Source organism: Natator depressus, chromosome 1, assembly GCF_965152275.1.
Source record: "Natator depressus isolate rNatDep1 chromosome 1, rNatDep2.hap1, whole genome shotgun sequence".
Classification (NCBI taxonomy): Eukaryota; Metazoa; Chordata; order Testudines; family Cheloniidae; genus Natator; species Natator depressus.
Window position 1 is genome coordinate 141,541,767 of NC_134234.1, and position 12,794 is coordinate 141,554,560.

Sequence of the window (12,794 nt, forward strand, 5' to 3'; positions counted from 1 at the left end):
ATGGGTACATTGTCACTAGAACTGGAATTTGTCTGCGTGCTCTGCAAATGTCGAAAGATGACAAATACAAGTCAGTAAAGCCGTCAATATTTGTCGCATCAGCCAGTTGGTGTACTCGCTTCATGAACCGTCATAGTCTCTGTTTTTGTCAGCGAACAAAGATAGCACAAAAGCTGCTGAGAGATCTGGAAGAAAAAAATCGAATCTTTCCAAAGGCTTATTATAAAATATCGAAAGGAATAGGCATTTGAACTGTCAGAAACAGCAAATATGGACGAAACACCAATGACATTCGATCTCCCGAGCAACAGAACAGTAACCGGTGTTGGTGAAAAAACAGTTTTAATTAAACCACTGGCCATGAAAAAATCCATGTTCCGGTGGTTTTATCGTGTTTGGCAAATGGATCAAAGCTCCCTCCTGTTGTTGTTGTTTTTTTTTTTTTTTTTAAAAAGAAAATCCTTGCCTAAAATCATGAAATTTGCTGCTGGTGTCATTGTACGTGCACACGAAAAGGGATGGATGGATGAAAGTGGGACTATTGAATGGCTGGAAAAAGTGTGGAATAAGAGACCAGGAGCACTTTTCAAGAAACCTGCTATGCTCATTTGGGACATGTTCAGGGCACACAAGATGGATGAGGAGAAAAATGTGGCCAAAAATATGAAAACTAATTTGGCTGTAATACCTGGAGGCTTAACTTCAGTTCTACAACCTCTTGATGTCTGCCTGAACAAACCCTTTAAAGACAGGCTGTGGAACATGTGATCTGAATGGATATGCTCAGGCATGGCGAATTGGCAAAAGGCGGGAATCTTATGAAGCCCGAAATCAGTCTGGTCGCCCAGTGGATCAAGGATGCGTGGGTGTCCATTCCCTCGGAAATGATAGAAAAATCATTTAGGAAATGCTGTATCAGCAATGCGCTCGATGGGTCAGACAACACTGCCGACATCTACAATGACCGTGCAGGAGCAGCTGTGAGTGAAGCAGAGTTTAATGAACTGTTTGGTGAATCAGAGACTGATTCAGGCTTTGAAGGATTTTAAGACTTTTTAAAGTCTCATATTGTTCTAAGTTACTTGTTTTAAATATCCATTTACTGATTTTAAATATTAACTGTAATTTTTAAGGTGAATACATATTTGTTCAGTTATTATAACAACAACAGGTTTTTCATTAGATTACATTAAAATCATTTTAGCAAAACTTTTGAGTGTTTCTTGTGATGCCAGCTTTTAAAATACAGCAGGAGTTGGCAAACTTTGGCTCCCGGCCCGTCAGCGTAAGCCGCTGGTGGGTCGGGACGTTTTGTTTACCTGGAGCTTCCTCAGGCACAGAGCTCCCAGTGGCTGTGGTTTGCCGTTCCCAGCCAGTGGGAGCTGCGGGAAGTGGCTTATGAAAGGGTCATACAGTTTTTGCTGTTTTTACCTATCCATCTTGCGGGGTCGGCTTATAAACGAATGGGCTAATGAACAAGTATATATGGTACATCTTCTCTGCCTATCAGTCCACTTGTAGATTTGACACGTTTAATCATCAGACAAAAAAAAGTCTTCCGCCTTTTCAGTTTTGTTTGTTTGTTCACTGTGCAGATTTTAAAAGCTGAATGGTTTCTAGCAAATTATGCTGTCTCCTGTTAATTCACCAACCTCTTTTTTTCTTTTCTAAAGAAATTATTTCTCACCTGAGATTTCCATTTTTATTCTTTCCTTTATTAATAAGCACAGCAGTTCTGATTTTCACACTTAACTCAAATTAGATTCTCAGGTTTGTACTGTTTAAGTATCCATTGTTGGTATTCATCTTGTAGTATGAAAGGAATTACTTACATAGCTCCCAGTAATCAATATTTGTTGCATTTCAAAGTTAAGGTCAATCTTGTGATCTCTTGAAGTGTATATTTGTGTCATGGGCTCTAGGGTTTCATTCCCTGTCCAATATTTTGCTGTTTGTGACATCTTAGAAACATGGTCACACTACATATGGTAGGATTATATGGTAGGAAAAACGTTAAGTCCAGGGTATTTTACTAACAATTACTTGTGTATCCAGTAACTTTTATTTATAATATGATCAGTGAAAGGTGTTAAATGCACTAGTATAACAAGGCTAAAAAGATTAGAATAGTATATCCACTTAGCAATAAATCTGGCCAGACATAGAAACAAAGACAATAAAGCTAGATAAATAAAAAGGCCCTTCTTAGAAAATAAATGTTGTTAATAAATAAAGGTTTCATCCTATCAGAGTTTGTAGGCCTAGTCTAAACACACCAGTTGCACCCATTTAACTGTGATGTTAACCGGTTTAGTTAGCTGGTGCAATGCTGAATCTGGACACTCATACCAGTTTAAACCTGGCTTTAGTTTGTACAAAGTTGCAGCAGTTTAACTAAACCAGTTTAATATTACACCTTTAATTAAACTGGTGGAATTTCTTTGTGTAGACAAACTCTAGTGATCCAGCCTTGATTAGTTTAGGGCAAATGGTTCTCTTAAGTGTTGAAAGAGAGATGGCTAGGACAAGTTTTGAAAACAGAGGCTTCATGTAATTTCGCCTTGACCCCTACAGAATTCTGTTTAATTTATTGTTGACGTATGGGTGCTAAGTATTAGAAACCTTTTATACCTCATTGAACTTACAGTTCCTACCTACTCAGATATTTATATGAATGGAACATTTTATAATTCAGTTGTATCTGTACTGACTTTAGTCTATCCTGAGAACTATGAGATTTTTTTTCTTTCTTCTGGATAGACATAAATGGACTCCAATGCATTTATTTCTCATATCATATCAGATATTGCAAGCTATAATTACTAAACAGAGTGTTTTTTCTAGAGAGGTCAATAGTCTTGATCAGGGACTAATGTTATGGAGGAGTATCTTTTTGCAGTGTGACACCGAATCTTGTCAACATATTGTCTGATTTAACTTTTCTGTGTTGTTTGAAATGTAATAGCCATTCACTTAACTGTCAACTTATTTTCCTCTTAGCACTTCTTTTTGGTGGAGACACTAATCCTGCTCATCCCAAGCATATTGGAAGTATTGATCCTACCTGTAACGTGGCTGAGGTAGTAAAAGGTAAGGAGATACATTTAATATTTGTATTACGTTTCAAACCCCAATTTACAGTTCTGCATACATAACCAGTTAAGGTGTTCAAGGCAGAAGTTGTATTTCCATTTAATTAAAATTTTAAAAAACTCTAAAGAATGATACACATTTAATTGCTCATAGCAAGGCCATAAAAATATCAAAGTTTTTAATAATATTAACAATATCTAGCTCTTACAGTACTTTTCATCTGTAGATCTCAATGTACTTTACAAGGAAGGTGGGTACAGTTATCTCCTTTTTACATATCAGGAAACCGAGACAGGGGTGAAGTAAAGGCTTGTCCAAGGACACCCAGCAAGCGAGGGGCAGAACTGGAACTAGAATGCATGTCTCTGTGTCTTAGGCTGCTGCGTTATCTACTAGATCACACTTTCTAGTGGCCTCAAAATCCAAAAATCTGAAACTAGTGGAATGTTAACAGAGCTACAAAAAATGGAATTATAACTTTATCTTCTACTACAAGGACAGATGGAAGTCTTTTATCCTTTTATGTTTGATGTGGTGGTTAAATTATTTTCCAAAAAGTATTTAAGCATATATATTCTACTTGACATTCTTTCTAAAGGAAATCAGGGATATACATAGTCATCTGTTCTTGTACGATTATTCAAGTAAGGCTCTATGATAAACAAACACCATAAGAAAGTGAGGTTATAATTACTCCCGGGGGAATTCTGTGCCACTGTGTGTGTGCATAATTAATGAGCCATGCATAATTTTAATTTTTTTGTGCAGAAAAAAGCTTCTGCTGGAAAGTTGCTGCATTTGCACCTTTTGCCCACCAGAGGGCGCTATGGCGCTAGAACAGAGCCCCCTCCCTCCCACCAGCCCCATCAGAAAATAACTTCCGTGGAAAGTTGCTGCGGTTCCGCCTTTTGCCCACCAGAGGGCACTGTGGTGATAGAACAAAGCAGCAGCTCCCAGCCCCCTAGAGACGAGAGAGCCTACCTTCTTCACAGCACTTGTCAGGCCAGGTCAGGAGACAGGGGCTATGGGGAGACAGACAGTGTGGGGCTGCTGGGGAGTCAGACAGGGGCTCATAAGGGCTAGTGTGGGAGGACAGACTGGGGCAGGGGCTGAATGGGAGTGGAGGCGTAGGGCCACAGCGGGGAGTGAGGTGCAGGGCCAGATATGGAGAGGGAGGTGACTGAGTGGGGGCACAGACACACATAGGGATGGGGGTGGCTGCGTGGGGGCATAGAGACACGTGTAGACAGGGGGAGGAGGTACAGGGCCACCTGGGGACAGGGGAGGGGATGTAGAGCCACATCAGGATGGGAAGAATGGATGTCTGAGTGGGAGTGGAGGGACACGTGGACAGGGAGTTCAAGGACACGTGGGACAGGGGCAGATGTGCCTGACTGAATGGGAGAGGCTAGAGGTCAGCCAGGGTCTGCATGGGGGAAGCTCCTTAACAATCTCTCCCCGCCCCCGCAAAAAACCTGCTCTATGCTTTTCCCACCCATACCCAACAACACTCCAAGTTCACACCCAGGCTCCTTCCCAGCAATTACTTCCATCTCCCTCAAGCCCTCTGTTACCCCTGACTCCCCACAAGCCTTTGCTCTGCTTCTGAGGGGTGTGAGAAATATATTTCTGTATTGTACTTTAAATGAATTATTACTCAGAGTTCTGTATTAATAAACCTGAATCTTTTTTGTTGTCTGTAACGATACAGACATACTTGCTGACAGGTATTTTGAAATAAATGATGATAAATAATTGAAACTGGTGTGATTATATTGTGGTGTTTTGAAAAATAAAATACATCTCTACCCCTATATATTGCGACCTGATATAACACGAATTCGGATATAACGCGGTAAAGCAGTGCTCCGGGGGGGGTGGGGCTGTGCGCTCCTGGGGATCAAAACAAGTTCGATATAACGCGGTAAGATTTTTTGGCTCCTGAGTACAGCGTTATATCGGGGTAGAGGTGTATTCAGAATTTTGCAGAATTTGAAAATGTGTGCATAATTTTTAATTTTTTGTTGCAGAATTCCCCCAGGAATAATATAATACAGGAATAATCTTCAGATATTTAGAAACTCTTGGCTTTTGTCTTTGGGCGCCAAGCACATAGGGAAGTTTTGAGGTAACTGTACACCTTGTCACACGGTGTTGATCCCATGGAGAGCGTGTGTGTACATCACACACGTTCCATACGCACATGAATAAATGCACATGCATATATGTGTTTCATACACATATGAGCATATGCACATACAAACATTGGGTACCTATTAGTGTCTTCTGTGTATGGAATGTGTGTATCTGAATTCTCAGTTGATATATTCTCAATGTGAAGACATAGTGGCCAACTATGCCAGGATGGTAATCTAGTGGAAGAATATTGGGATGCCATATGAGAACTGGTGTTGGGCATCAAATCTTGGTCTTTAGTTCTTGGGTCGACAAGGGCTATGAACACAGTGGAAGCAGAAACTATTTTACACCCATGAGAGGAGGTATCTCTTCCTGTTGATCTCATTTCACCCATATTAACTCAAGGAGCAAAACTGATTGCCTCTAAGGGAGTGTGACCACAATGCTTTAAAAGAGGGGAGAAAAATGAAGAAAATAGTTGGAGGGAATCCTTAGTGCTAGGAGAGGGTATTCGGATCCTTATGAAGGTCGGAGAGACACCACGTGAGAAACTAGTGGAACACAAAGCACCTTTTTTAAAACTACGGAATCTATCCATGCTCATACTTGAAAATGTTATTTTGATATATGCTATAAAATACATAATTTATGTGAGCAATAGTATAGAAGTTCAGGTATATTAAAAAGAAAGAAAAAGGATGTGCTTAAACCCTACAGAACAACTTTCAGAGTAACAGCCGTGTTAGTCTGTATTCGCAAAAAGAAAAGGAGGACTTGTGGCACCTTAGAGACTAACCAATTTATTTGAGCATAAGCTTTTGTGAGCTACAGCTCACTTCATTGGATGCATACTGTGGAAAATACAGAAGATGTTTTTATGTACACAAACCATGAAAAAATGGGTGATTATGCATCCGATGAAGTGAGCTGTAGCTCACGAAAGCTTATGCTCAAATAAATTGGTTAGTCTCTAAGGTGCCACAAGTACTCCTTTTCTTCCTACAGAGCAAGTTTGTTCAAGCCTCTAATACAGCAAAATTACAAAGCATTTTTAAATATTTAAGTAGCAACTGCGTGTGTGTGTGTGTGTGTGTGTGTGTATATATATATATATATACACACACACACTAATTGCATAGCACTGATTGCTTGAATACAGTTCCACTTGCAGTGTGATACTTTATTTCACCCTTTGTTATACATTTGTGTATCAGTTGATGTGTCTGTAATGTTTCACCTGCAGTCTTTCTGCTTTATAAGCATTTGAAAATTAATATTAACCTTATCCCAGTTTTGCTTTCGGAGTAAGTGACTATCCCAAAGTGACCTCATGTTTTACTGAGCTTTTTTAAAAGCAGTTTTTGAATGTTTGTTGAAACCATGTGAAATTTAGTGTATGAATTATAAGTAACTATAAATTACAGAGCTTGAAAATAAACTTTAAGAGTTTGTGTTATTTTGATATCATCAAAGAATTCTAACCCCATAGATTCAGCTTTTCTCTTTCTTTTCTATGAAGTCATTGCAGTTGGAAATTCTTCATAAATTAATATTTTCCAGTTTACATAGTAATTGGCGAAACAGTTTATTTTTATAGGTTAACAATGGCTGCCTTATAAGAAGTGCTGTTTTGTCCAGTGTGTTTTCAAGATAGCAGTTGTCTGCATTGTGTTGCAATTTTTTGTCAGCAGATGGAGATATGGCATAGATTGCCAAAGCAGGAAATATAACCAAAATGGATTCTTGATGTTCCTTTGATTTTATTTTTCTGTTCTAATCCATAGTAATTATTGATGTCATATTGAGATGAGTCTTGAAATTTAAGCTACTGTATTACAACATTTAAATCTAACAAGTATTGATCACTTGGGCCTGGCTATATAATCCTTAGTCACTTCAATAGTTTTGTTATAGTGAGACAGTAGCACCACGAGTTAAAGATGAGACTATAGTTGATGAATAATTTTTTTTTTTAATTTAGTGGCTGAACTGAAAAATCAGAAGGGGAAAAAACACAGTTTCAAACTGAAACTTTAATTTGTTCATTTTTTCCTTGATAAAACAAAAAACTGAATTTTTTTATTCAGGTAAAATGAAATATTATTTTGAATGTCAGTTTGAAAGGATGTTTTGAAACAAAATGTTGATATGAAATGACATTTTTGAAATTTTCATTTTGGGTTTTTTTTCCAGCTAAAACTATTTGCTGAACTTGACCCAAATTCTCAGTTTCAATACCCCCCAAAATGCATTTGCTTGGGAAATTTACTATTTGCCAAATAAAGTCACACACCTCTAGTTGAGACTAGCTTACTGATTTTTCTAAGTGTTCTAAAATCTGCATGTTTATTTGCTGAAAGTTGCTGTGTATTGAGGAGGCCTGGGGGCAGGGTTAGTGGTCAAAATTTGAGGTCATTTGAACAAGGGACACCCCAAATAGTCCACCAAACCAAAAAAGTGACATGCTGTAGCCAGTGAACCTGAGAAGTACCCATGTACAGTGAGTTTGAGCTCTGCCCTAAGTAGATTTCAAAGAATGTATATTTTGTGCAAAGAGTCATAGGAGTTTAGGACTGGAAGGGACCTCAAGGGGTCTTCTAGTCCAGTCCCCTTCATCCAAGGCAGCACTAAGGAATAACTAGACCATTCCTGACAGGTGTTTGTCTAATCTGTTCTTAAAAACCTTCAACGATGGAGATTCCACAGACTCCCTAGGCAATTTATTCCAGTGCTTAGCTGCCCTGACAGTTAGGAAGTTTTTCCTAATATCCAACCTAAACCTCCCTTGCTGCAGTTTAAGTTAATTGCTTCTTGTCCTATCCTCTGAGGTTAATTAGAATATTTTTTTCTCCTTCCTCCTTGTAACAATCTTTTATGTATTTGAAAACTGTTATCATGCCCCATCCTGCCCCACTGCACCCCCCAGTCTTCTCTTCTCCGACTAAACAAACCCAGTTTTTCTTCCAATCTTCTCTCATAACTCATGTTTTCTAGACATTTGATCATTAGTTGCTTTCAGCCTGTACTCTGCATGGTCATCTTCTGGAAGTTGTCCCCTGAGGATACAGTTTCTGGTTTAAGAGCTGTGTTCTGAAATCTACATGCTTAATCAGATTTACGTTAGAAGTATTGCCAAGGAAAATTGAATTACCTAATTAAATAGAGGGAAGATGAAAGACTCTAGTAAGCAGTAGCATTTGGTCAGTGTAATCATGATGCATGCTTCTCATCCCATTCCTGACCAGTGGGACTGTGTGTGTGTTCGTTTGGTTTTTTTTTTTAAAGGGGGGGGCAAGTAGCTGTGACTCTGAGCCGTGTCAGCGTGATCAAAGGGATTGCTGAGGCTCAAGATATGCACCCAGGATAGAGAGCCTGTTTTAAGGACTGGTGCAAAGTTGACATTGTAACACAGCACTAGGATGCTGCCATTAGTCAAAATAGTAACTTATATTTATCATGAAAAATAAACACAGAAAACACATTTCAAGTTTCTAAAATAATTTATTTAAGCTACACAAACCAAGGGTCCACACCTATCAGTTTCACCCTTCTAAGTGAGTTCTTCAAGTGCTTTTCCATATGTGTTCCACTCTTGGTGCCCATGTTCCCCATGCTCTTGAGATTAGAATCTTTTGGCCAGCAGTGTCTGTTGGCCCAGGCCTGTACCGTAAGTGCCCTCTAGCCTCCCTCCTGAGAGCATAAAATGGCAGAGTGGGGCCAACTGTCTTTGAGTTCCTTCTTATTGCCCATGGGTGAGACACAGCCTTGCAAGCAATATGTTTTATTGTTGCATACTTGCATAGTTCATTTTTAAAATTGTATAGATCACTTTTAGAATAGTCATAGTATAGTTTTGTTTAAGTGTGTGGTGTTAGGTTTCTTTTCAGGTAATGCTTTGAAACACTTTTTTCTGTTATCTGGGACCGGGTCTTCAATCTTCGTGACTGAACAAAAATCTCCAAGCAGTTTTAATTATTGCTAAGTATTGTAAGCAAGACAAGACAGCTATACCACTTAATTGTGGCCACTTAAAATGTTTATTTTTATATTCAGTGAGCAGCACATCATGAGCAAATGTTCTGTTGGTTGTTCATTTTCATAATAAATTCAGAAAACAAGAAAAGTTCACTCAAACTCTTTTCCTCTTGGATAAATCTGAGACCAGCCTCTGATCTGGGTAAACAAGATCCATCCAAATTTGAGCGGTCTTCTCCAAGAGTTCCTTGATAAGCACTGGCTCTGCTACCAGTTCCTGGGATCCTGCCTCTTTGATACATGCTGCAGCAATTTCTGCTTCCCAAGTCATTGTCCCACATTGGTACCGAGTTGCACTAGAAGCTTGGCACAGAGTGCACATATGGTGTTTATAAGGGATGTCCCCAAAGAAATTACAGGGACTCCTGCTCCACCATTAGAGGAGTATTTCTTTTCCTTATCAGCCTCAGACCAGAGTATGGAGGCTTCTCCTAATGACTCCTGAGTCTACTATACTTCAGTCAGAGAATTTAGGGTACATGTGTATCAACATAACCATAGGGATTATAGGGAGAGATGTTCTATCTGGTACTCTCCAATCCCCTTTTCGGCTCCATACACAGTTTGCCTATGGACCGCACCCCTGCCCTTACTGGGCTCCTGGGGTCTCTCCAGATGTTAGAAAGCCTTCCTCCATCCACTCCAGAGACAAATTGCCCTGCCATATAGAGTCTACAATCATCGACACCATCGCATCCAGATAACTACAAAACTTTTCAGGATCTCCTCAGAAGAATGGCTGAAACATTAGAGATGCGGGTACAGGTTGTACACGAAAAATCGCATGTCTAGACATCCTGCATACTTCATTATTGGAAAGAATGGCAATGCCAGTTAATGATGGTCTTTTAGAACATGCACACATTTTGTGACAGACATCACCCACCATACCGCCAATGTCTAAGAAAGCTGATAGGTAGTAATAAGTTCCCTCTTCGAGATCTGAATATTTTTATACTCACCCAACACCTGGATCACTTGTGGTCACTGCTGCCCAGAAGCGTATGAACCAGCAAAGCTTCAAGTTCATGCCAAAAGAAAAAAGAACCGAGGAGTGTGCTTCCAGATGCTTCTAGTCCCTATCATAGACAGTGGACCTCATCTGGTGTTGATGGCTGTGGGAATTAACCGTGTCCACCACGATGGAATTGTGTGGAGGGTGGAAGAAGTCTCCCACGCAGGGCCATAATATTTGTCTGCCCACTTGCAAGTAGGTGCCAACAATGCTGAGGTCTGCCAAATGATTCTTGCCAGGTCTAGAATGGCCTCATTAATAGTAGGGGAATCTTTGAGGAAGAGGATGAGTGGAGTATGTCAAGGAGGTGATGGTGGGTGTCCTTGACTTCCTCTAGTGATATTTGGAGAGTGTCCGTCACTCTCTTTGCCATGTCCTGGAAGAGGCAAAAGTCATCTGCCAGAGATGGCAGGAGAGGCAGGCAGCCTTATCCAGGGATTAGGAGGATATGGTCCTTGGGGTCACTTCTTCCTTCTACAGTGCTCTCGTGATCTTCCTTTTTTTTTTTTCCAGAGGATCTGAAGCTCTGGAAGCCACGGCTGAAGAGGTGTGCCTTGAGGATTGGACTGGAAGCTCAAGAGGCACGGTGGCAATATACAGCCCAAGATTGCCAGTATTACTACTGTTGATATTGGGCACTGTAAAGATCCTGGGATGAGTACTGTGATGCCACCTCCTCAGGTTTGCAATCGGAGCCCTCACTAGAGAGCGGAGGAACGTGAGGGGGGCAGTCAGGAAGATTCCCGTGCCGGGCGAAGACTCTGTCTGAAGGTCTTGGTACCGAGGAGGCTGCAGAACATCTGATACACGGAGGTCCCTAGAGGGTTAGAATTCCAGCAGTACTGACCAATTTGATGCCATTGGCAGTACCGGGATGGATGGAGGTCTTGACCATACTGGTCGCTCTGGTACCTAATGAGGTGTTGATGACAGTATCAATGTAGGATCATGTACCAGCAACGTCTTTTTAGAGGAGTGCTGACTCGTGTCCTTTGGTGCCATTGACTCAGTGCCTGTGCCCATTGGGACCATGGGTTTGTCAATGGTGCCTGCCACTGAGGACTTCCATGAGCCATGGGTAGTGGTCTGAGAAGGTCTTGGTTCCGTCTGCACCGAGTGTACCAGAGAGCATTTGCGGCTATCTCAGGGTTCCTTGTAGGGCATTTCCCACTCTCTTTTTTAATTATTTGTGAGAGGAGTCAGTGGCTTGTTTCTTCCCCTCAGGCCTCAACATCTAACGGCTCTGGGCTGAAGACTCACATCTGCCAGGTAACTCGTGGCGCGGGTCCGGAGAGTTGGCTCCATGAAGATAATCTTCTATCTGAGCAATTTGTCCTTATGAGACCAGGGCCTGAGTTGTTGGCACAGACCACACCTTTGTTGAATGTGGCCTTTCCCAAAGCAGTGAATGCACTGGGAGTGCTTGTCTGTGACCGGGATCTCTTCTTTGCAAGAGAGAGGCACTTCTTGAAGCCCGATGACCTGGGCACATCCCACTGGGGGAAGGGTTCCCTACAAGGAAAAAGGAGGGGGGGGAAATGTTTTTGTTTTTATTATTTTTAGGGAGAAAAGATAAGAAAAAGGGAAAAATTAGAACTACAACTAAGAACTAGGAGACTAACTATAGAGATGCAAATTGAAAGCAGTGGTCCTCACGGACTGTGAATACCTCTGTTTCTAGCCAAGGGCAGTTGAGAAGGAACTGAGGGGGGTTAGCCTACGTGTGCTGACTAGCCTTGTGGTAGGGCACGAGGGGAGACAGCGCGTGTGGGCCTAATGGACACTGCTACCGAAGTTCTCTGATCGGTCGCGCAAGCATGCAAGCACAGCTACAGTGGAGCACACTTAGGGACACACATCTCAAAGAACCATTGTTAGTGTAAAAGGTGAGTAACTTCTTCATCCTGCAGCCACACCCAGCTTCACTGCACCTCTCAGCCTGGATGCTGGCTGGTTAACCAACATGGTGAAATCTTGATCCATTTTGATTTACAATAGACAAGTCTCCACAAGATTTGTTTGTGGCCAGGTGGGAAGAAAAATCATTATTTGAACAGAGCAGCATCACCTCTCCCTCACAGAGTCTGATGTTTCTACAGTTTTGGATTATCTCTTCTCATTAAAGAGATTAGGACTCTGTTAGCTCTGTAAGAGTTCATCTAGCAAATATGAAAACTCACCATCCACCAATACAGGATCACGCTAGATCATCACACCTTAAAGTGACTAAGGTCCTCAAGGGCTTAATGCATGTGTTCCCTCCAATATATATGAATCTCCTTCCTCCTGGGACCTTAATGTGGTTTTAGCTGGGTTGATTTTGGGGGAGAGACTGGGGCGAGAGGGGTTGGCTTTTGAATTCTTAGTAGTGATTACATCAGCTCAAAGGAGAATTATAAGCATTCATGGCAGGCCTATTGGAAACTGTTTTTCACAAGGACAAGGTTTCTCTTAGACCTCCAGAACTGTTCGCTTACATGTTTTTCTTTCACTCTAGTGACAGTAAAGTGAA

The 12,794-nt window shown here is 41.1% G+C and overlaps 1 protein-coding gene across 2 annotated transcripts in view; it reads left to right on the forward strand.

The window, feature by feature from the left end:
- PDK3 (pyruvate dehydrogenase kinase 3) overlaps positions 1 to 12,794 on the forward strand; it is an 89,349-nt gene that overhangs the window by 56,193 nt on the left and 20,362 nt on the right. For both annotated transcript variants that reach the window (XM_074968299.1, XM_074968301.1), the window contains exon 5: positions 3,001 to 3,090. In XM_074968299.1, the coding sequence (XP_074824400.1) occupies positions 3,001 to 3,090 (90 nt within the window). The remainder of the gene's footprint in view (positions 1 to 3,000; positions 3,091 to 12,794) is intronic.